The sequence below is a fragment of the Heptranchias perlo genome, chromosome 29, assembly GCF_035084215.1.
Source record: "Heptranchias perlo isolate sHepPer1 chromosome 29, sHepPer1.hap1, whole genome shotgun sequence".
Lineage (NCBI taxonomy): Eukaryota > Metazoa > Chordata > Chondrichthyes > Hexanchiformes > Hexanchidae > Heptranchias > Heptranchias perlo.
In genome coordinates, this window is record NC_090353.1 from 26029756 (window position 1) to 26055735 (window position 25980).

The 25980-nt window shown below is 39.2% G+C and overlaps 1 protein-coding gene across 3 annotated transcripts in view; it reads left to right on the forward strand.

Annotated features, from left to right (window-relative positions):
• stk11 (serine/threonine kinase 11) overlaps nt 1-25980 on the forward strand; it is a 115410-nt gene that overhangs the window by 26799 nt on the left and 62631 nt on the right. For all 3 annotated transcript variants that reach the window (XM_067968344.1, XM_067968342.1, XM_067968343.1), the window contains exons 2-7: nt 4577-4660; nt 8750-8839; nt 9432-9564; nt 19109-19245; nt 19758-19885; nt 25227-25284. In XM_067968344.1, coding sequence (XP_067824445.1) covers nt 4577-4660; nt 8750-8839; nt 9432-9564; nt 19109-19245; nt 19758-19885; nt 25227-25284 — 630 coding nt within the window. The remainder of the gene's footprint in view (nt 1-4576; nt 4661-8749; nt 8840-9431; nt 9565-19108; nt 19246-19757; nt 19886-25226; nt 25285-25980) is intronic.

Genomic DNA, 25980 nt, shown 5'->3' on the forward strand with positions numbered 1-25980 from the left:
GAACATCTCGATTTTTTTTTTTTTCCTTAAAAATATTCTCATCCTTGTTTTCAAATCCCTCCATGGCCTCGCCCCTCCCTATCTTTGTAACCTCATCAACCCTCCGAGATCTCTGCCCTCCTCCAGTTCTTGCCTCTTGTGCATCCCTGATTTTAATCGCCCCACCATTGGCGGCTGTGCCTTCAATTGCCTAGGCCCTAAGCTCTGGAATTCCCTCCCTAAACTTGTCCTTTCCGGAATGGGGTGCCTAAAACTGCACATCATATTCTAACTGTGACCTCATAATTGACTTGTGCCAATTTATGATAACCTTTTAGGTCGTATTCTACACCCCTATTTATTAAACCCAAAATACTATTGACCTTTTTTTATGGCTTAATCTACCTGCATTAGCACTTTCAAGTCTCTTCCTCCACACCCTTCAGCATCATTTCATTGAGTGTGCACTCTCATTCCTTATTTTTCCTTTCAAAATTTATTACCTCACACTGCATTAAATTAATCTGCTGTCTGTCTGCCCATTCTGATAACCTGTCTATGCCCTCCTGAAGCCTTTTACAATCCTTCCAGCTGCTAGCTAAATTTCCTACTTTTATGTTGCTAGCAAATTTTAATATTGTGCTCCCTGATAAAGGATTTTTCGATTTCCTTTTCAGTGACTTTAATTACTTTGGAGAATGATAAATATTCAGTTTTTTTTTCTTTGGAAAATTACATTCGTTTGAGAGTAGGAATGATGGGGTTTTCTAGTCTTGTTGCACCAAAATGTCCAGATGTTTGATCAAAATGAATACAATACTGCTGCATTCTCTGCCTAGATCCTGAAGAAAGTTTGGCATTCCTAATTTAGAAACTGTGGCTAAAATCACTAAGAAGAAAAACAAAATATTTCTTTAACGCTCGAATTGAACAATTTCCTAACGTTCCTCTCCCCTTCAGAACAGTAGCCACTCACTAAGAGTTCAGTTGTATTTGGGCCTGTCCACATTGAATGTTTTTGAATTAGTCTACTTGTACACTTTGTTTTAGTGTTATGTGTAATTGCAGTGTGGGCCCTGGAATGCTGCTTTTGGTCAGGCCTGGACTTGCATAACTGGTTGGTTGTTGCCATTATTCTTCATTTTCTTGCTCACTACAGACCAAGAATTGAACCTGGGAATTGATCTGTATAGCTTAGTACCACAACAGGTTACTAGGCCATTGTCCCACTTTGATATAATTAGTCTCTGCAGTTAAAGCATGTAAAGGTATTTAGACCCACCATGCACAATTAAAAAGAAGTATAATGTGGCATAAGATTTCTATCATTAAAGCTAAGCTCAGGGATAGCCTTTGTTCAAAATATCCATTACTTTATTTCTTCCCTTGACTTCAGTGCTAAGCTCTTCTTCCAAATGCATTCTCAACCAGGAATGTAAAGCATTCTATTTGCATTCCCACCCAAGCAGGTAGTGTAAATATTATAGTACAGTAATGAATACTATCAACAAGAAAGATGTGAACCATGTATATGCTTCAGCTTTACATTATATTGCGGTCATACTTGTTTAAGTAACTGAGAATTCACAGATGACTGTTGAATGGTTTAATCTTTTGGCTAATCTGTTTTGAATTAGATTTATTTGTGTATGGGTATATCCAATTTTGACAAGAAGGAACCTTGAGTTCCAGGGTTTTTGAGTTGGGAGCTACTGGTAATAGTTGGGTGCAGGGGTAGTGACCAGAATTCCTCTCTATTTTGTTTGTAGTGTCATCATCTGAAGACCTAATATGACTACAAGGTAAGTGTTAGAACTCCCACATTAGAATATTGGAGCTATTGTTGCTTAACTGAGATTAGTTAAGTTCAGAAATCCATAGCCTTGGGCCCTGTGTTTAAACTCTGATTTTTGTAGAGCCAGGTATGGGTTGCTTTTAAGAAAAGTTGTTTCATTTTCTTTTACTTTCTTGACCAAATTTCACTGATGTGAACTAATCACAGAAAAAAACATTAATTGGAGACATTTTGATTAAGTTAACTGTACATGGTAGATCACTTGGGGAAAAGTTTCAGGATTGAATGTATTAAGATTTTTTATTTGGCACAGTGCCATCATTTTGAGCAAGTGGAGGAAGCAATATTGTTCAAACTTAAATCTAGAACACCCAGTATATTTATAGTGTGATGTTCTTCGTATTGAGCATAAGTATTCAGAGAATAAATCCCCATTGCAAATATGGCAAACGTTTTGATTAGGTATTCAAGATGAGTACTTATACTACTGCATTTGAAGTGTAACCAAGTGTGATTACCAAAATTGGAGTTCCAATTCTGTCCATTACACCCCCCACCTAAAAATCTGCTCATGTAGATATAATTATGCATACTGTCAGCAACACACAATTCCACTAAAGCACTATTTGGCTTGTATGCAATTTTTCATGAAGAAATCCTCACCAACATTTATTGTAGAATTAGCTGCTTCTGCCAAAAGTTTCTGAGGAATGCTTCTGAACTCTGTTCTGATGGTGAGGAAATTATCCTCCTCCTTTGATATGCTCCTATGCAGTTCAATGCTTTATGAATACTTTGCACATGTTTTGAGCTTGAATCTATTTGAAAACTTTTCTTTGCATTGTGCAAACTGAAATATATGGCAGTGTTTATATGGTACATTAATTTACCAACATGCTGAGTCATGGCATGGCAAGCTATGGGCTGAAGAACACTAGTGAGTTGTAGATCTCAGCTGAACTGAACTTTGGTTGGGTTGGGGGCATGGGGTGGCTGGTGCAAGTAGGAGAGGGAAATCTTCAGCAAGATTTAACTTGGAATGCCCTTCTGTACCTCAGTTGGAAGTTAATGGATATGATTAAAGGGGATATATATATATATATAAAAAATTTTTTTCTTTAATTCTCTGCTCATTTCCCAGTCAAGAATCCATGATATTGATAAACTCCCAGACTTTTACCAATGTTGCACTATAGCTACCTGTTGGGAGATGTGCATGAATCGCCTGGGGTGACTGGAGCTATGCACTAAAAATGTACTTCAGTTCTTATTCCTTAATTACACAGATCTGTGTACATAGAACATGAGTTGTTTCTAGTATTGCTTCTGTTGTAAAGTTCAGTAGTTTTATATTCTCATGTTATAAGACATTCTCTTACTGCTCTCTTGTGGTACATAAAAGGAACTGTTAGTACTTTCAGCTGCATATTTATTTTTATATATGGCTTAGTTTAAATATGTAATTTGAATGTGTGGCTTTCAAACTGTATATAGTTATTGCAGAAAGGAAAATGTAAAAAAACGTTTTGGGAATGTTAAATTTGTAAAGAGGATTCTTTTTGTAAGTCTGAAAACCTTCAGTAATTTAGGTATATAATTTTTGATGTTGCAAAAAATTTCATTAAAATTTTAAAGACTCTTGTTTCCTGCTTTCTTCCTACATTCAAGAAAGTGTACGGGTTATTCGGAGCATCAGTTATGTGCAGCCAACTTAAAATTTCAAGTATTCAAGTAACTTGGTGTGTTTGCAAATAAGGAAGGATATCTTAATTTTGATGTACACTATTTTGTTAGTTTTTTTCCTTGAGTTTAAGAATGGTGCCAGATGTGTGAAATAGGAGGGCAAATATAGGGAAATGTAGCTTAGAGGGATTTGTCAGATTTGAATTGAGCTTCTGGCTTTAACATGTAGAACTTAGCGTTAATACTGAAGTGCTGTTGAACTGATTAAAGGCAGGAATTCACAAACATTTCAGACAGTGGCCCAGCCATTGCTTATAGTCTATACTGCTTGTGTTTCTGGTGTAGAAGTTAACAATTTTACAGTTTATTGCACTGTGCTATACTTGCAAACTATAAGTAATTGTGCAGTTCAAATAAAATAATTGCCATTTTATAGGGCATAAGCTTTAATATGCATTCTTTCACATATTTTTCTGTGTCAGCTTGATTCAACGGTGACAGTCTCTCCTGAGTCAGAAGGTCGGGGGTTCAAGTCCTGCTTCAGGACTTAGCACACAATTTAGGCTGACAGTTCAGTACAGTACCGAGGGAATGCTGCATTTTTTTTTTTGAAGGTGTCCTTTTTCGGATGAGACATTCAGTGTAGGCCATGTCTATTTGTTCAGATCGCACTATCTGGAAAAACAGCAGTGGTGGGGGGGGGGGGTTCTCTTGTCCCTCACCCAACAGCACCAAAACAGATTGACTGGTCATTGAGCTCCCTTGCTGATTGTGGGAACTTGCTGTGCACAAATTTGCTGCCATGTTTGCCTGCATTACAACAGTGACCACACGTTGGTCTTGAGGACATGAAAGGCACTATATAAATGCAAGTTCACTTTGACTTTTGTATTACAAGAGATGAGTAATTTATTGTGAAAACATGAACTTTTTTATTTGAATAAAATATCTGAATTGGAGTGTTAAATTATTTCTTCTTTTACTTTTGTTTTGCTGTCTTGATATGTTTTCTTGTTTTTTTTTGTTTTGGGACATTAAATTTCTTGATACTGCCTTAAGAGGAAAGACCACACTGAAGTACTTCTATTTTATTTTAACTTTATGTGTTCCTTTTTTCAGGGAAATCCAGTTGCTCAGGAGACTACGACACAAAAATGTAATCCAGTTGGTAGATGTGCTGTATAATGAAGAAAAGCAAAAAATATATCCTTTTTCTTTGTGACTGGAAAATCTTTGATATTAAATCCTGCAAGTTAGAGTTACATTATAAGTGAGTTTGGAAGATAATAGGATACCTGTATGGGTAAAATGGGATGGCTTATGTTTCCCTTGGAGTACACCAAGTAACAGGTGTGACCTGTACAAAGTGACTATTTTGAAACACAATATTGATTACAGCTCTCAATTGTATGGGAAGCTCCTGTGGTTTAAGGTACAATGAAATATGGCTAAAGTGGCCACACATGTTCAGTAATTTCCTGTCCATCGTAATAAACTATGGTATTTGAAAATCTATTCGGACATCTTCTATGACTAACTTCATTCATTTTTGAAAGGTGATGGTTTATAAATGAGTTTCTTTACTTTTAATAATCAGTTCTGATGCTTAGAATTATTTTGTGAAGCGTTATCAATATTACCAGTAATCCTTTTGTGTAGTCTTTACTAGATGTTGAAGTTTCAACTCTGTTGTAAATAGTGGAAAGTACATAAGCCTGTGTACATTCAAAACCCACTGTTCAGTTTGCAAGAAAACCTTACACAAAAGTTATAGTCCAAAGCAATTTCATGGTTGAGTAAAATGGTATTTATTTGGGTGGAAAAATGAATCCTTCAAAACATTGATTATCTGATTTAATACTTGTGTAAAATCGACTTCAGTACAAATTCCATGAATACTACTTTCACAGTTTGCAGTTATACTATTAATTCCTTGTGCTTTGAGTGTCTTGCATCACATACATTAACTCATTAGTGAGAAAAAATATATTGCCAACTATGTTAAAATGTCTTACAAGGTATGATTTTTTTAAAAAGTGAACTCGTCCGATGCGAAGCTACTTTAAGCCTGTACTAAGTTTGAGGGGAAAGAGCATTCTTGATAGATCATGAGATAACACTGGCTCAGAGAAAGAAAACAGCAAGTTCGAGCTCCATTATTCCCTAATAGGAGCAAACCAACCTTTGACCTACCACCACCACTAGGAATTTGTGAAGTCAAACTTGAAAAACATGTTGCACAATGTGAGAGGCTTAAATTCAAGGTTTGAGTACAAGCATGCACCTGTGCAAATTAGTCAGTAGTCAAGTTGCTTTTCAAAAAAAACCAGCCAATTGTCTTACCATCCTGTTAGGTTATCTTTTTGGTCTCTAATAGGCCATATGTATGGAGGCGGAAGATGTGGGTAAGGTTCATAATGAATGCTTTGCGTCTGTCTTCATAAAAGAGGGGGACGATACAGAGATTGTAGTTAAGGAGGAGGAATGTGAAATATTGGATGGGATAAACATAGTGAGAGACGAAGTATTAAGGGATTTAGCATCTTTGAAAGTAGATAAATCGCCAGGCCCGGATGAATTGTATCCCAGGCTGTTAAGAGAAGCAAGGGAGGAAATAGTGGAGGCTCTGACCATCATTTTCCAATCTTCCCTGGCTATAGGCATGATGCCAGAGGATTGGAGGACTGGTAACATTGTACTGTTTCAATAGGGAGCGAGCGATAATTACAGGCCAGTCAGTCTAACCTCTGGTGGGCAAATTATTGGAATCAATTCTGAGAGACAGTATAAACCGTCATTTAGAAAGGCATGGATTTGTTAAGGGAAGGTCTGTCTGACTAATTTGATTGAATTTTTTGAGGAGGTAATAAGGAGGGTCGATGAGGGTAGTGCGTTTGATGTAGTCTACATGGATTTTAGCAAGGCTTTTGACAAGGTCTCACATGGCAGACTGGTCAAAAAAGTAAAAGCCCATGGGATCCAAGGGAAAGTGGCAAATTGGATCCAAAATTGGCTCAGTGGCAGGAAGCAAAGGGTAATGGTCGATGGGTTTTGTGATTGGAAGGCTGTTTCCAGTGGGCTTCCATAGGGCTCAGTACTAGGTCCATTACTTTTTGTGGTATATATTAATGATTTGGACTTAAATGTAGGGGGTAGGATTAAGAAGTTTGCAGATGTTACAAAAATTGGCCGTGTGGTTGATAGTGAAGAGAAAAGCTGTAGACTGCAGTAAGATATCAATGGACTGGTCTATTAGACCATCTTATGGATTTAAAGTAATTGGTAGAAGGATTAGAGGGGAGCTGAGGAAAACTTTTTTCATCCAGAGGATAGTAGCGGTCTCGAACTCACTGCCTGAAAGGGTGGTAGAGGCAGAAACCCTCATCACATTTAAAAGGAACTTGGATATGCACTTGAAGTGCCTTCACCTACAAGGCGACAGACTAAGTGCTGGAATGTGGGATTCGGCTGGGTAGCTCTTTTTCGACTGACACAGACATGGGCCAAATGTCCACCTCCTGTGCTGTAAATTTTTCTACGTTTCTTTTCTATGATTCAGCCAGTTCTGTTCATGCTACTGATGGACCAATTACTGCAGTAGATTTCACTAAATGGACTTTCTTTACATTTCCTCAGTCTTCATATTCAAAATAATCACAATTTTTCCAACCTATAAAATTAAAAAAAAATTCGAACATGAAAATAAAAAAAACAATTCTGAGAGACCACATGTGGTTTCTTTGATGTATGGGACATAACGAGACTAATAGTAGTGACCTAGTGTGGATTAAATAGATTTAGGGGACAAAGTCACCAACTGAGGGAAGAGAAAAGGGAAGAAAATACATAAAACAAACCAGTTCATGCACTGCTACATATACACAATGCATGAATATATATTAAGCTCTGGAAAAGCTTGTCTGAACCTATAGATTTTAGTAAATTGAAGGAAAGTAATCATTGCCGCTTTATGGTCCACCAAACATAATGTGGTTGGATGTCTGTCTGGTTTTAGATATGAATGGAAACTGTATCCAAGCAGAAAATGATCTTCCAGCTTAATAATGCAAAGGAAAACCAATTGCTCTGGTTTTAGATACTCTACATTTATATTTTGAAGATTTATGACTATTTCCATTCAGCCTTTTCAAGATTTGAATAACTTTTTATGATAACAGTAGATTTGAAAGTAAAATTAAAATGACTACCTGTTTAATTTGAAATGTCAATTCATATGTCACTGAAATGCCTCTTTATAGCTGATATTTATTTCAGTTAATGCCATCTTACACCTGTATGGTGTTTTGGGACATTTTTTCCACTTTAAAGGCACTGGACAAATGCAAGTAGTTGTTATCTTGCATCTTCCAAGGATTGGGACTGATGTAGTTTGACTTCCGAATGGGTTTCTCATCTGGAGTGTGAAATTTTAATATTCCATATTAAATAAGATATTGCAGGGGTGCAGGAACAGACACACCTGGGGGTATATGTGCATAAATCTTCAAAGGTTAAAAAAGCATACGGGTTCCTGGGCTTTATAAATAGAGTACAAAAGCAAGGAAGCTATGTTGAACCTTTATAAAACACTGGTTCGGCCACAAATGGAGTATTGTGTCCAATTCTGGGCCCTGCACTTTAGGAAGAATGTGAAGGCCTTGGAAAGGGAGCAGAAAAGATTTACTAGAATGGTTCCAGCGATGAGGGACTTCAGTTACGTGGATAGACTGCAGAAGCTGGTGGTGTTCTCCTTACAGCAGAGAAGGTTGAGAGGAAATTTGATAGAAGTGTTCAAAACATGAAGGATCTAGATAAAATAAATAAAGAGAAACTGTTCCCATTGGCGGAAGGGTCGAGAACCAGAGGACACCGATTTAAGGTGATTGGCAAAATGTGCTGCCTGAAAGTATGGTGAAGCAGATTCAATCATGGCTTTCAAAAAGGAATTGGATAAATACTTGAAGGGAAAAAATTTGCAGGGGAATGGGACTAACAGGATTGCTCTTGCAAAGAGCCGGCATGGGCTGAATGGCCTCCGTATGTGCTGTAACCATTCTATGATTCTGTGAAAGAAATGTGATCACAACGCACGTCAAATAAGTACCTCCTACAAAGCTGCTTTTAAATAATAAGGAAACAAATAATTCATACAGAAATTGATGTGGAAGGTATGTATTTTTATCTCCTGAAATATAATTATTGCTATTATGCTATACTGTTATGATAAAATAAAATCTTCAGAGAATATTTTGGTAATACATTGGTATGTAACTTTTCCTTGACTCCACTAACGTATATGGTAATGGAATATTGTGTGTGTGGAATGCAAGAAATGTTGGACAGTGTCACTGATAAGAAATTCCCAGTATTTCAAGCTCATGGGTAAGTAATTTTCTTTAATGATCATACGGTAGGAAAGACTTTTCACTTTTAAACAAGTCAGTTTCACATACCTTCTATATCTGGCACTCAACTGCTTAGTACTCCCACAAACTTTTAATCATATTCTATTTCACACCCTCTCTTAATCACGTCTCCACTGCATCTCTGAAAGCAGTGGTCACCAGAATAACTTGAAAATAATTTGGGGGTTGAAGGGTGGTAGATGGTAATTGAGGGTTGAATTTTTTAATTGGTGGAATTTTGCATATCTGCTATTTCTTGCTGTGTAGTGAAACAAATTAAGGCCTTGGATATTAATGGGTGCAGGGATGGGACCAAATAGGGTAATGTAATGGGCATTCATATTAATGAACTTAATTATGTCATGCATACAAGTATCTATCTTGTGAATAAGCACTGGTATCAGTTTTTTTTATATTTGTAAATGCTGATTTCTCGCATTCATATTTAAGTTGTGATGGCCAAAATATTTTGTGGTTTGGAATTTTTTTAGTTCTGCCATAAATATTTTAGCTTGATTTAATCCGATTTTACTGTATAAAATGTTTCTTTCTCAAAATAATTTGAACAGGTACTTCTGCCAACTGATTGACGGTCTAGAATATTTGCACAGTCAAGGAATAGTCCACAAAGATATTAAACCAGGCAACCTACTGCTAACAACGGATGGCACTTTGAAAATCTCAGACCTAGGAGTAGCTGAAGTATGTATCCTAGTTCTTACTACATAGCATAACATATATATACTTTCTTTATTGTCTTAATATCAAGGTAAAAGGCGGGCGGTTTAGAGGGGATTTGAGAAAGAACTTTTTCACCCAGAGGGTGGTTGGAGTCTGGAACTCACTGCCTGAAAGGGTTGTGGATGCAGGAACCCTAACAACATTCAAGAAGCATTTGGATGAGCATTTGAAATGCCATAACATACAAGGCTACGGACCAAATGCTGGAATATGGGATTAGAGTAGACAGGGCTGATGGCCGGCGCGGACACGATGGGCCGAAGGGCCTCTATCCGTGCTGTATAACTCTAACTCTATAATATCGATCATTACTGACATTTAGTTTTTTAAAAAAACATTTAAAGTCCTGTTTTGTAGTCATCGCTTAAGAATAGTGTAGTATTGTCAAAGTTCTGATAGCTCCTGATAAACATAGGTGAGAATTTTAATTTTGTAAGAATGGTTTTAAACTCAGGAAAGGGAAATTCAAAGGAAGGTTGTCTCTTATTGGAATGGAGGCCAAACTTGGTTTGTTCACGAGAAGAAGAAAGCTCGAGACTTTCAGTTTTGCAGAAGTATGCAGCCCCTTGCAGATAATATTGACAGTAAGTAGTGTTTGAGAAAAGATGGTTGGGTAGAAGGTGTTAGTCCTTTTTAGATCAATCCCCATCAGTGTTAGTTGAAAACCTTGGGATTTAGTTGGTCCTTTGGTGCCATTCAACATAGGAACCCATTGTGAACAAAACATTGAAGCCTGTGACTGACCACCTGTTGCTTTTGATGCTGTAATTTCCAGTGTAGCAATAATCACTCTCATTAGTTTGTAGTCTCACAAAGTATGGAATGTTTTCAACCTTTTATTTCACCTAGGGTTCTTCATTTCCTTAAAATTGAAGAAAAAGTTCAAGATGGTGACAGTGCTACAAATGATGTAGCTGGTGCCTCTGGGGATACTGGCTGGCAGTTATCTCAAGCATGTGCCCTCTGATGTTGGGATTCCAGAGTCCTATGAAGGCACCTGGAGTTGTGATAGTGATTCACTGCCAATGCAAAATATTGGTCTGGTATTGCCACTAAAGCAGACTTTCTCAGATTGAGGTACCTACAGCCCAGATTTTCTGATCAGTATAACTTTAAAACAGGAATTAACCTGTTTAAACCGATTGGGTTTATAATAACAATGATTGTAAACTTCTAGGCTTGCATATTTAGCTTCATTTGACTGTTAGAATCCCCCCCCTCCCCCTGTCAAGACACTGAATTGGATGCTATCCACAGGTATTGAACCTTTGCAAGCTTGAATTTCATTGCATAAGAAGGGGAAGACCTGTCCTTCATAGGAAGTAGTGAGTTCGTGACCACCTGAAGCAGTTTCACTACTACTTTATCATTTCAGGGTTATTAATCCCAAATAGTGCAAGAAGTAGAGCAAGAAGCAAGCTCAACAATACATGCAGATCTGACACATTTCAACAACCATGTTTTTGGCCTCATGGAAGACTCTTCATGAGACAGTTGCAAATAACCCTCTCTTAATTGTCCCAAGAAGCCAATGAACCGAGGAAGCTGATGCCCTAAGACAGTGAAATTTAGTTGGGGGCTGTGGTTGCAATCTCTGCCCACCCTCACATGGTGACCAAGATGTATAAACAAGCAAAGAGGGTCTCAATCCTACCATCTCTGTCTTAATACTATGAAGATTTTGCATTTAGTTCATCAGAATTTGCCAAATGTTTCTCCTCAGCTCATCACCAGGTTCAGATTACCATGTTGGATGATCTCAGGAAGGGTCCTCCACCACATTGTAACCCAACTCACTTTTGAGAAATGGGATTAACCATAGAGAAACCTCATGGTTTATCAGCGTAGAAGGTTGTTGTGGTTTTTTAGTAACTAAATTCAGAACTAAATAGTAATCCTTACAACTGGTTGATTGCTTGGAACGAAAGATTCCTCCACATGTTTCCTTTCTTACCCAGAATCTTTCACAAGATTAAGGTAGAGGAGGTGTCAGTGATTCTGGTAGCTCTTCATTGGCCTAGAAAACTGATTCTTGGACTTCAATGTTTTAAGTATTGATGGACTATACTGGATCCCCTACACGTGGGAAATGACCAAGTTAGTACTGGTATATGGTCACTTGACATCCATAGAACCATACTGTAATATGAGTTACTGCCTTCATGAGATGAGTTGTGGAGAAGTAAAGAATAACTTCTGGTCTTAGGAAATGCCAGCGACCTGGGGAGGAATCTCACATGTGTTTTTGTTTCCTTTTATTGAAATTGTGCTGATGGAATTATTCAGTTTGTTCATCTTCTGCTGTAATAGACTATTTAAAAAGAGCTCAATAAGAAATTTGTGTTACTTAAAAAATATGACTTTATATAAATGTAAATTCTTTCTTATCATTTAATTCAAACCTGATAGATCTGGGGTTTATATCTTTGGTTTCAGGTATTCAGAAGGTGCATTGTAGTTTGAATCAGTGTTCTTCAGTATTTATTCAATAGGAGCAGTTAGAAAAGGAGATTGAGGATAAAATTTCTCCTGTCAATGCTTTTACTAAAAAACTTTACAGTACAAATGGGACACCCTGTTTTGGTCCTCATACTGACATCTACTCTCTTTTTCTAAAAAAATGTTTCGACCAAAAGCATTCACTCATTGCTCTTTATTGACCTTACTTATTAAGAGGTTTCAACTGTAGGTATTTCACATGGAAGTAATTAGCCTCATCAGCTATTCAGTGTGTAAAAATAGAACTGGATTTGAAGTCAAGGTATAAGCTTGTTTTGCAAGTCCCACATTTGGGATCTATTTGAGGATGGCTGATCTCCCTTCACTTTTTAGGAGGGTGACACACTACCATATGTACATAAAGGGCAAAAGAGTAACTAGGGAGAGAGTAGGGCCTCTTAAGGATCAACAAGGTCATCTATGTGTGGAACCACAAGAGATGGGTGAGATCCTAAATGAATATTTCGCATCGGTATTTACAGTTGAGAAAGGCATGGATGTTCATAGAATCATAGAATCATAGAAGTTACAACATGGAAACAGGCCCTTCGGCCCAACATGTCCATGTCGCCCAGTTTATACCACTAAGCTAGTCCCAATTGCCTGCACTTGGCCCATATCCCTCGATACCCATCTTCCCCATGTAACTGTCCAAATGCTTTTTAAAAGACAAAATTGTACCCGCCTCGACTACTGCCTCTGGCAGCTCGTTCCAGACACTCACCACCCTTTGAGTGAAAAAATTGCCCCTCTGGATCCTTTTGTATCTCTCCCCTCTCACCTTAAATCTGTGCCCCCTCGTTATAGACTCCCCTACCTTTGGGAAAAGATTTTGACTATCGACCTTATCTATGCCCCTCATTATTTTATAGACTTCTATAAGATCACCCCTTAACCTCCTACTCTCCAGGGAAAAAAGTCCCAGTCTGTCTAACCTCTCCCTGTAAGTCAAACCATCAAGTCCCGGTAGCATCCTAGTAAATCTTTTCTGCACTCTTTCTAGTTTAATAATATCCTTTCTATAATAGGGTGACCAGAACTGTACACAGTACTCCAAGTGTGGCCTCACCAATGCCCTGTACAACTTCAACAAGACATCCCAACTCCTGCATTCAATGTTCTGACCAATGAAACCAAGCATGCTGAATGCCTTCTTCACCACCCTATCCACCTGTGACTCCACTTTCAAGGAGCTATGAATCTGTACTCCTAGATCTCTTTGTTCTATAACTCTCCCCAACGCCCTACCATTAACGGAGTAGGTCCTGGCCCGATTCGATCTACCAAAATGCATCACCTCACATTTATCTAAATTAAACTCCATCTGCCATTCATCGGCCCACTGGCCCAATTTATCAAGATCCCGTTGCAATCCTAGATAACCTTCTTCACTGTCCACAATGCCACCAATCTTGGTGTCATCTGCAAACTTACTAACCATGCCTCCTAAATTCTCATCCAAATCATTAATATAAATAACAAATAACAGCGGACCCAGCACCGATCCCTGAGGCACACCGCTGGACACAGGCATCCAGTTTGAAAAACAACCCTCGACAACCACCCTCTGTCTTCTGTCGTCAAGCCAATTTTGTATCCAATTGGCTACCTCACCTTGGATCCCATGAGATTTAACCTTATGTAACAACCTACCATGCGGTACCTTGTCAAATGCTTTGCTGAAATCCATGTAGACCACGTCTACTGCACAGCCCTCATCTATCTTCTTGGTTACCCCTTCAAAAAACTCAATCAAATTCGTGAGACATGATTTTCCTCTCACAAAACCATGCTGACTGTTCCTAATTAGTCCCTGCCTCTCCAAATGCCTGTAGATCCTGTCCCTCAGAATACCCTCTAACAACTTACCCACTACAGATGTCAGGCTCACTGGTCTGTAGTTCCCAGGCTTTTCCCTGCCGCCCTTCTTAAACAAAGGCACAACATTTGCTACCCTCCAATCTTCAGGCACCTCACCTGTAGCGGTGGATGATTCAAATATCTCTGCTCGGGGACCCGCAATTTCCTCCCTAACCTCCCTTAACGTCCTGGGATACATTTCATCAGGTCCCGGAGATTTATCTACCTTGATGCGCGTTAAGACTTCCAGCACCTCCCTCTCTGTAATATGTACACTCCTCAAGACATCACTATTTATTTCCCCAAGTTCCCTAACATCCATGCCTTTCTCAACCGTAAATACCGATGTGAAATATTCATTCAGGATCTCACCCATATCTTGTGGTTCCGCACATAGATGACCTTGTTGATCCTTAAGAGGCCCTACTCTCTCCCTAGTTACCCTTTTGCCCTTTATGTATTTGTAGAAGCTCTTTGGATTCACCTTTGCCTGATCTGCCAAAGCAATCTCATATCCCCTTTTTGCCCTCCTGATTTCTCTCTTAACTCTACTCCGGCAATCTCTATACTCTTCAAGGGATCCACTTGATCCCAGCTGCCTATGCATGTCATATGCCTCCTTCTTCTTTTTGACGAGTGCCTCAATCTCCCGAGTCATCCAAGGTTCCCTACTTCTACCAGCCTTGCCCTTCACTTTATAAGGAATGTGCTTACCCTGAACCCTGGTTAACACACTTTTGAAAGCCTCCCACTTACCAGACGTCCCTTTGCCTGCCAACAGACTCTCCCAATCAACTTCTGAAAGTTCCTGTCTAATACCATCAAAATTGGCCTTTCCCCAATTTAGAATTTTAACTTTTGGGCCAGACCTATCCTTCTCCATAGCTATCTTAAAACTAATGGAATTATGATCACTGGTCCCAAAGTGATCCCTCACTAACACTTCTGTCACCTGCCCTTCCTTATTTCCCAAGAGGAGGTCAAGTTTTGCCCCCTCTCTAGTCGGGCCATCCACATACTGAATGAGAAATTCCTCCTGAATACACTCAACAAATTTCTCTCCATCCAAGCCCCTAATGCTATGGCTGTCCCAGTCAATGTTGGGAAAGTTAAAGTCCCCTACTATTACCACCCTATTTTTCTTGCAGCTGTCTGTAATCTCCTTACATATTTGCTCCTCAATTTCCCGTTGACTATTTGGGGGTCTGTAGTACAATCCTATCAAAGTGATCTCTCCCTTCTTATTTTTCAGTTCTACCCATATGGACTCAGTGGGCGAACCCTCGGATATATCCCCTCTCACTACTGCCGTGATGTTCTCCCTAATCAAGAACGCAACTCCCCCTCCTCTCTTACCTCCTGCTCTATCTTTCCTATAGCATCTGTACCCTGGAACATTGAGCTGCCAGTCCTGCCCCTCCCTTAGCCATGTTTCAGTAATAGTTGTTAGGGAACTTGGGGAAATAAATAGTGATGTCTTGAGGAGTGTACATATTACAGAGAGGGAGGTGCTGGAAGTCTTAACGCGCATCAAGGTAGATAAATCTCCGGGACCTGATGAAATGTATCCCAGGACGTTATGGGAGGTTAGGGAGGAAATTGCGGGTCCCCTAGCGCAGATATTTGAATCATCGACAACTACAGGCGAGGTGCCTGAAGATTGGAGGGTAGCAAATGTTGTGCCTTTGTTTAAGAAAGGCGGCAGGGAAAAGCCTGGGAACTACAGACCAGTGAGCCTGACGTCTGTAGTGGGTAAGTTGTTAGAGGGTATTCTGAGAGACAGGATCTACAGGCATTTGGAGAGGCAGGGACTGATTAGGAACAGTCAGCATGGTTTTGTGAGGGGAAAATCATGTCTCTCGAATTTGATTGAGTTTTTTGAAGGGGTAACCAAGAAGATAGATGAGGGCTGTGCAGTAGACGTGGTCTACATGGACTTTAGCAAAGCCTTTGACAAGGTACCGCATGGTAGGTTGTCACATAAGGTTAAATCTCACGGGATCCAAGGTGAGGTAGCCAATTGGATATAAAATTGGATTGACGACAGAAGACAGAGGGTGGTTGTAGAGGGTTGTTTTTCAAACTGGAGGCCTGTGACCAGCGGTGTGCCTCAGGGATCGGTGCTGGGTCCGCTGTTATTTGTTATTTATATTAATGATTTGGATGAGAATTTAGGAGGCATGGTTAGTTAGTTTGCAGATGACACCAAGATTGGTGGCATTGTGGACAGTGAAGAAGGTTATCTAGGATTGCAACGGGATCTTGATAAATTGGGCCAGTGGGCCGATGAATGGCAGATGGAATTTAATTTAGATAAATGTGAGGTGATGCATTTTGGTAGATCGAAATGGGCCAGGACCTACTCCGTTAATGGTAGGGCGTTGGGGAGAGTTATAGAACAAAGAGATCTAGGAGTACAGGTTCATAGCTCCTTGAAAGTGGAGTCACAGGTGGATAGGGTGGTGAAGAAGGCATTCAGCATGCTTGGTTTCATTGGTCAGAACATTGAATACAGGAGTTGGGATGTCTTGTTGAAGTTGTACAAGACATTAGTAAGGCCACACTTGGAATACTGTGTACAGTTCTGGTCACCCTATTTATAGAAAGGATATTATTAAACTAGAAAGAGTGCAGAAAAGATTTACTAGGATGCTACCGGGACTTGATGGTTTGACTTATAGGGAGAGGTTGGATAGACTGAGACTTTTTTCCCTGGAGAGTAGGAGGTTTAGGGGTGATCTTATAGAAGTCTATAAAATAATGAGGGGCATAGATAAGGTAGATAGTCAAAATCTTTTCCCAAAGGTAGGGGAGTCTATAATGAGGGGGCATAGATTTAAGGTGAGAGGGGAGAGATACAAAAGGGTCCAGAGGGGCAATTTTTTCACTCAAAGGGTGGTGAGTGTCTGGAACGAGCTGCCAGAGGCAGTAGTGGAGGCGGGTACAATTTTGTCTTTTAAAAAGCATTTGGACAGTTACATGGGTAAGATGGGTATAGAGGGATATGGGCCAAGTGCAGGCAATTGGGACTAGTTTAGCGATATAAACTGGGCGACATGGACATGTTGGGCCGAAGGGCCTGTTTCCGTGTTGTAAACTTCTATGATTCTATATGGCAGATGACCTTGGAGGATTATGTGACAGACCAAATTTAGTGTTCCCTTTACAAAAAAAAATTAAACTTTAACTTGGAATATTTTGAGGATGCACATTGAGCATTAAAAAGTTAGTTTAGTGAGGGATATTTTATTTGGAGCTGCTTAATTTACCACAATATTGTAAACAAAATTAATTTAATATTTGTTTGAAGGTTAGATTAGTTGTTGAGTATTGGTAAAGAATATAATTTTTTTAAAGAAGTACTTTGTTTGAACAATCTTTCTTCAGTTGACCTCGTCACAGATATATAGGCTGCCATTTAAATAAAGGCAAATCTTGGGAAAATTGGCCGTTCTAAGGATTTGGCTTCTTGCTTTAGCCATGAGAGTGTACTATTTTCTCCTCGGCCCCTACTTCATTCAAGATATTGTTCTGGTATTATACTTCATTCTCCCATTAAGTCATTCTCATCAGTTGCCACATACCAGAAAAAAGTTTGGCAAGATTGAATAAAGTTTTTGTGATTCTGTTGTCTTCAACTTGCTCTGTTGCTGTTTCTTGCCTTGGTGGCAGATGTTGCCATTATAGAGTGGAGCAATCATCTGCAGGGGCAGTGAATTTAGCTGTATGCTGTGTAGCATAGCATTAAGCATTGTGACTGGCCTTGTTCAAGGAATGAATCTGTGGTACATTTTAGTTTGATCAAACACAACAGTAATGTGACATGTTCTTTTGCAAGTCCTACATCTGGGATCTATTCCAGGATGAAGATGGCTGATTAATGAATGAAAGATTCATTTATCTACTCAGGTTGGGCACAATGTGGAATCCGGCGTTGCTGCCGTGAGAACATTATCATCCTTTTGTTGAATATTTTCTAGTGTTTTATGTTACAGCAGACATTTTGAGCAGGGACGAGGCTTAACTCTGCACATAGCTACTCATTCTCCATTTAATCTAGCAGTGTGACACCAAATTTCTTTAGAAGGCAGATGCCAAGTCTACTCAGAAAAAGCAGCTTAGGAGCCAGGCCTTCATTTACGTCATCATCTGATGGTCAAGAAATGTGTTTCCTATGAAAGTAAGCTTCTAATCAACCGGTATTCAGTACCAGCATTGGTGGAACAAGTTCCTCAAAGAATAAGATTAAAACTTGTAGAAAGAATCGCTCCAGTAGTTTTTGGGCATTAACATCTGAGCCAAGGTCAGATAAGATTGCTGAGCTCTGTCAAGACCAATTTTCTTCTACCTCTGATTCATTGGTACAGAGTCCACTCAAGGCAATGGGAAAGAATGAAGGGAAAAATGCCAAGATGACTTATTTGTCTTAATCTTAACAAACTATATTTAAGATTTGCCTTGCTTCTATCCCTCCCAGTGACTCGTCCTTTCTCCTCAGACGACCAAAATACTCTAAGCAGGCCTCAAACCCTATGGGGATTTTAAAACCCCAACAACAGGTGGGTGGGAGTTGAAAATAGTTGGGGTTTTTTTTTGAGTCGCAATCGGAAAATTTTCGGATATTGCATTCCTAGTAGGAAGCCTGTACTTTAATGCGCTGACGTTAAACCCGGAAATAAAGCTGGGTTGCGGTCACGACCCAAAAAACAACTATTTTCAACTTCCACCCGCCCCCAACTCACCCATTCTTGGGGTTTAAAATCACCCCCAATGTCTCAAGAACTACTGCCTGGCTAACCACTGCCAGCAAGATCCTGGAAATAGAATTTTTTGATGCATTTCTTTGATAACAGAAAAAATAACATTTATCTCATGATTTTCTTTTGCTTAAAGGTTTGGATTTGAGGTCCCCCTCACATTCTCTTGCATTTATTTTGTTTGCATTTTGACATTTTCACATGTAGTTGAGTGCTGACATTAAATAGTTCTATTTGAAAAGTTTCTTGCAAAATTATTTTTTTAATAAAATTTGCACTCTGCAAGATTTGTCTCAGCTTGCTGTTAAAGTGGAAAATGGAACACCATGAATTTTTTTCTGTACCTAACTAAACATATAATATTTTCTTTTTTCAATTTTCACTTTCAGGCATTACACCCTTTTGCAGACGATGATACATGTAGGACAAGTCAAGGGTCACCAGCATTCCAACCTCCAGAAATCGCAAATGGCCTAGATACATTTTCGGGGTTCAAGGTGGACATTTGGTCTGCAGGGGTGACATTGTAAGAAAAGTTCTTCTGCATAATTATTTATTGATGTACAAAAAAGCAAAGAATTTGCATTATTTCTAAAATGAGGTGTTCTGCAGGAAAAGTTCTTATTTAAATGAATGTTAAAGCACTACACAATTAATGCTTTTAACTAACATTGGCCTTGCAGTAGCCACACTATCATTATGTATGTTCAGTGAAGTGCAGTTTTACAGCATTTTGCAAGTAACTGATCGGATGTGTAACAAAATAAAACTAGAAAATGATCTATTATTGTGATGAAAACGAGTCCTCCTTCCTCTTGCCCAAAGTATTACATGCTGAGAAACTGGTGGAGAGATGCAAAGTTTTAACACTTCCAATGAAAACACTAATTTTATTTCAGTATTAACAAACATTCCTGTGTTTCTTCAGTATTGCCAAATCTTAATACATTGAGCTGCAAATTTATGTTAGAAATTGAAATGAAACACATTTTTTGTGAAATGTTATATTGTGATGAACTCATTTGATTTTTTTTCCAGATACAATATTACAACGGGACTTTATCCATTTGAGGGGGATAACATCTACAAATTGTTTGAAAACATAGGGAAAGGGGAGTACACCATTCCAGAGGAATGTGGACCGTTGCTGTCAGATTTACTGCAAGGTAAGCTCAGAAAAATATACCATTGTGAAACCTTAGAGATAGGTGGATTTTAAGTGAATTTGCTTCTAGACACTTGCAACCACAGGTAATGTAATTCAAGCAGCCACTTTCATTGGCTCAAATTTTTTTTTATTATATCTCTTTTTTGTAGTTGACACAAGTATTTGAAATAACCTACCCTGAGTCAGAACTAAATAAATCATCTGTTTGGCTCTTCTCATGCAGTGTAAAAGGTGTGTTCTGATCATGGAATGCCAGGTCATATTCTTTATGTTTGATGAATGAAGAGGGATTGCAAATGTAGTTAAGATGAAAAAATCTTTAACCGTACCTAGAATTCAAAATCCACAAATGGGGTACTAACTGGACTACACATTTAATATAAACAAAACATTCATATTTTAGGCATGGGTGCACAATTTAACTTTTTTTTTAACCTACCCATCTTCATATTTATATTCACTTCTGTGGGGCAAACTACAATGTATTTTATAAAATTGGAAATGGGTATGGAACCATCCAGTTATTGCTAATATTGCAAAGTCAGTATTCTACTATAGCTGAGGTTTCTCTTCCCCTTGGATTACACACCTATTCTGTAATGCACTTTCTTTCTAGCATGCTGTTGATATTTGCTTTTGGATGTGAACTGAGTCTGTGGCTCGTGTGCTGTCCTTACCACTGATGAATACGTTGGTAGTAGATTTAGAGGAGGGACCAGAAAACATTATTATATTTTCTTTTGAACAGGCTCAGCTGGTTTCCTGTAGTTGTAGGGTCTGTTGTATTGCATCAGTTAATCCCTGTTGTTTTTTGGAATGTTCTATAGTGTGCTCACAATGGTGAAATGGAAAAGCTGTATCTTTACAGTGAACGTTTTGACGTGAGTAGTTCAAAACACATTCATCAATCTGAAACGTTGGGTTGTGATTACTAGCAGGCCATAAATTAAGTTTTTTTTTGTTTCATCAACATCCAGTCATGTTAAACTATACAACATCAGATGTCATCCTCGTGAAACCTACACTGGGACTTTATTGTCGTTCTAAACTGGATTGGTATTTTAGAGCGGTTATTTTAATTCTCACAGTAATCTGGATATGATTGTGCTACTGATGCCACAAATACTGGTAGCTGGGTTCTAATTAACACTGAAAATTTGCATCGAAAATTCACCAGGTCACAGCACTATTTTTATTCTTCTGGGCCTCAGCTGCCTGAAAAACTGTTTTTTCGACAGTGGGACGCAGAAAAAATAGATAAATAAAATGTTTTTAAACTTGTTAAGGAAAATTATAAAATGGGTTATACTAGAAATAAAGTAAAAATAAAATTGGAAAAATTTGGGGGGATGGGGTTAAACATGTCAGCAGAAGTAATGTTCACATTTTAAAAAAAAAACTTAAAATCGTATTCCAAGTGTTTTTTGTAGCGAATTAATATTGAATGAATCTGCTAACATTGAGAACCTATATTATGGTAAAATTATTTCAACATGGTATGTGAGCTAACAGCTTTAACTATGGCTGGGCCTGGAAATTTCCTCTGGGACTGTGGTCAATCTACGCAAGTTTTAAGTTTTAGGTCGAGCAGATATTTTTGCCGTTCGTGTAGGTTGAATGCTGTACCATAAAGATGCAGTAGGTGGCATGCTGCATAGATCAGAAGACTACAAATGCTGTACGAAATATTAAAAGATGTTTAAAATATCACTGTACTTTTATATAAAGTACCTTTACATTTTGCTTGATTGATTTGGACAAAAGGCATAGTTGAACTTTGTAAAAATGCTCCTTATCAACTGGCCAATTCAGGAATTAGAGAGGGGATGCCATCAATATTTTCCCCCTTTCCAATATAAATATGTGAAAAATCCATAATTACTGGTGTAATAGATTTGGATGACCATTTATGGGGAAACTAAAATATTTCACTGAGTTGTGGGAATCACTGGATTATAAATTGTACTATTGAATCTCCAATGGCAGCCCTCACAGGAAGTTGGAGGATACGTTTTCTCATTTGTCTTTGTCATGTTTGTTTTGGTGTTTCTCTCTGACTGACTATCTTCTTTTCTGATCATCTTTTGTGTTACTCTCTTTCTCCTGGGCTGCTCTGTGTTTCTCTGTTTTTGCTTCTCTTTTTTTTTCCTTTTTGGTTGGGAGGTGGTAGATGATGTGGCGAAGGAAACTGGTAAGAGCTGCATTGCATTTTCCATTGGCAAGTGTGGGTAAAATCTAGCTTGTAGCCTTCAGCAGCTCTTTAGATCCACTCAGGCCTTGCCTTGCCCCTCTTGCTTCCCCCTCCACCCCCCTGCTCCCACTATCACCTTGATGCTGCTATATCCCCACCCTCATCCCCTACTCACCGCTCTCCACCCTTCATATCCCCCTCACCTCCCATCACCTGCACTTCTCTCCCGCCCCATCCCCTTCCCTCCCCTCCTCCTCTACAACTGACATTCTCTCAGCCCTACCCCCACCCCTTCCCCATGAGCATGATCACAAACCCTTCCCTCACCAGCCTGACCACAAGCATCCACCCCCATGCTTTTGCCTCTGAACAGCCTGATCCCAAAACCCCAGTGCCCTCCCCCCATCCTTTCCAGCAGCCTGATGTCAAAAGCTGCTTTCCCAACACTAACTTAGAAAACCAGTGAAGAAGGAGCTTGCCAGAGGAATGGGGAATTGGGTGAACACGTGAGTATGTGGCATAGTATGGAGCAAGGCCTGAACAGCCCATGGTAAAAGTAGAACTGTGAGGGAGGCCATCTGAATTTGCAACGTGTCCAGTGGTGGTAAGGAATTGCGATGGCCTGAATTGGCTTAAATGCTGAGGCCCCGCGACAGGGATGACAGGCAGGCCTTTGAAGATAGCAGAAATTCAGCAATGTTAAATCAACCTTAGAAGAAGGGTTAATTAATGGTTAAAATATGATCTTTAAATTTACTTAATAGCTTACATTGTGTAAAATAAGTTTAAAGGAGAAACTTACCTGAAACTGCCTGCAGTACTGCCTAGAGAAATGGAGCTAGGAGACAGAACTTGGAGGAGCGCCAGCATTTGGGAGGGTCCAAAGGTAAGTAATGGCAAGTATAGGAACATATACCACTGTTGCAATTTAAAAGCAATGCAGGCTATTACACCGTGCCATGACTGGCAGGCATGAGAAAATTGTTGCACTAAGTGTGACAAACAAAGTCCATGCAAGGCTTTTAATAATATACTAGTGGATTGCCAGTGGCATTGTCCACTGTCAGTTGATGAATGTGTTTTTTTTATATATACAAGATGGAATTTGGAGAGACATTTCAGAAACTTGCTCTACAGAGCAAACTAGTGGCTAGAGGCTGCAACTACGTTGTGACAGGTGACAGCAAAATTGAAGGAGAATGTTGACATAACGATTTATAAAGATAAATGTTGACAAAAAAGCTTGATCAAAAATTGGAACAACAGCTTGCATTTATACACCACCTTTTAATGTAGTAAAACATCCCGAGGCGCTTCACAGGAGCGTTAGCAAACAAAATTTGACACCGTGCCACATAAGGAAGTATTAGGACAGGTGAAAAGAGGTAGGTTTTAAGGAGGTGGGAGAGGCGGAGGGAATTTCAGAGCTTTGGGCCTAGGCAGCTGAAGGCACGGCCGGCAATGGTGGAGCGATTAAAATCGGGGATGCGCAAGAGGCCAAAATTGGAGGAGTGCAGAGATCTTGCAAGGTTTGGGGCTGGAGGAGGTTACAGAGATGGGGAGGATGTAAGGTTTGTTTAATAATGTGTATAGATAGATGCATCCTTTGTGTAACTGAGTGTTTCGTAAATATTTGTCCAATGCAGCGGAGAGCCTGACCACTAGATTCATCTTCGAATTATAGGATTCATACTTGAAAGGGAAGGGTCACTAGCTAAGTAAAAATGAAATGTATATATGCATTTCAAATGTTAAATATTTACTGTGGTGTTTCAATGTGATTTATTACAATGAAGCATTCATAAAATGCTACTGCAGCAGGGCAAATTGGTTATCAGGAAAACCAGGTCAAATTTAATGTTTAAGTTTCTTTGAGTTTTTCTTCACTTAAGAAACAAAACACCTGAATATATTCTGCATTCTGCATTCTCCACACACTGTAGGAGTAGAATCAGCTTCATAAATTCTGGAGTAACTAGATGCTGAACACACATGTAAGAATATCAGTGACATGGCAGATAGGTGGCACCGCACCAGAGGAATGATTCTGTTCCCAGAGAGCTCATCTTGAGGAATCGTGGTTGGGCAGGCACTGGTTTTTTGACCATTAATTTCCTAATGTGTATACATTGCAAATGCCAGATCATGGAATCAGCCCAGTAGTGTCTTCCCATGATGTATAAAGTCCCAGGACTTGCACTAACGAGCTAGGCTATTGTCCCAAGATGTGTGGAGTTTGACTTCTCTAATGCTGTCCTTTCTGGGTTTGCAAGCTCCACCCTGCAAAAACTTGAATTCATCCAGAACCCTGCCACCTGCATCCTTTCCTGCTCACCTATCACCCCTGTTCACACTGCCCTCCACTGCCTCCTCACCACAGTGATATCAAAGTTCTTGCCTTTTAATCTATAAATCCCTGCATGATGTTATCCCACCTTACCTTTACAATCTTCTCCAGCTCTATATCCCAGTTTGCATTCTCCATTTTGATTTCTGGTCTAATGTAAATTCGTCCATCTCTCCTCCACTCCATTCCATCATCTGGCAGAGCCTTCAGTCATCACGGCCCAGCACTCTGGAACGACCTTTGCAAAACTCTCCACTTTACCACATATCTCCCTCTTTCAAAAGCCTTTTCAAAATGCTATCTTTTTCAACCACACCCTCAGTCACCTCTCCTAGCTTTCCTCACAAGATGGTTCCAAAAATTCATAGTGTATTGTATCACAGAAGCGTTATTTGCTCTATCAAGTCTGTGTCATTGTTTTTCTCCAATTAGCCACCTAGTCTAATTCTATTCTCCCATTTTAATGTTACTCTTTTTCAAGCGCTTTGGAGCATTTGGCACTGTTAATTGCACAATGCAAGTCCAAGTTGTGTTGGTAATGTTGTAGGCATTTATAGATAATGAGTAAGTTAGATGTATGATTAGTTCTGATTTTGAATTTTGGCTTGTGCAAGTACTTGCATCATAATTTCCTCTCTTTTGTGCCGTAACACGAACTGATGTAGAAGGTGCAAGTTTCCAGAAAATTCTGGGCCAGTATTTAGAGAAGTCTAAATCATAAAGTAATTCTTCATCTAGTTTTGTAGTATGTGACCATTGTGTTTTTTACATTAACACAGGTATCTTTTTCTGTCGTTACAGGAATGCTTGAATACGATCCTGTGAAAAGATTTTCAATACAACAAATCAGACAGCACAAGTAAGTTTCTCACCATCAGCAAAGTAGTGGAATAGTAAGATGAATTAGGAATAAACCCAGGTTTCCTTATTCCAATAACAGAGACACTATTATATGTATGTGTTTAAGAGACATCTAGAAGTTTTAGTGGAAAAATGTCTGCATGCTTGCTTAGTGAGATCCCTGGTGATAATTCTCAGTTCTAATACATTTTTTAAACCATTTTCTCACCACTTTACTCGAGAACTCCCCTCCTGAAGACACTGACTCCACCCTGAGCTATGGTTTCATAGATTTATAGAAATTAGAGCACAGAAGGAGGCCATTTGACCTATTGAGCTGGTGCCAGTTCTAGTTCTCCAACTGGAAGCTGTCTACTCTACTCCCAATTCCCTACCCTTTCCCCGTTGTTACATTTTTGGGTCTTTTCTGCCCTTGCTCTTGTGGATGAGTCTTGGCTCCCTACGATCTTGACCGCATCTTCACTGGCTTTGATAACTAAGTTTTGATAGTGTGCCTGGGATCTTGAACTTCATTGTATGTTTTACCATTTTGGCTACTATACAATAACCATTTCAAACACAACCAACAAGTTTTTTTTATGCGTTCACGAGATGTGGGCGTCACTAGCGAGGCCAGCATTTATTGCCCGTCCCTAATTGTCCTTGAGAAGGTGGTGGTGAGCCGCCTTCTTGAACTGCTGCAGTCCGTGTGGTG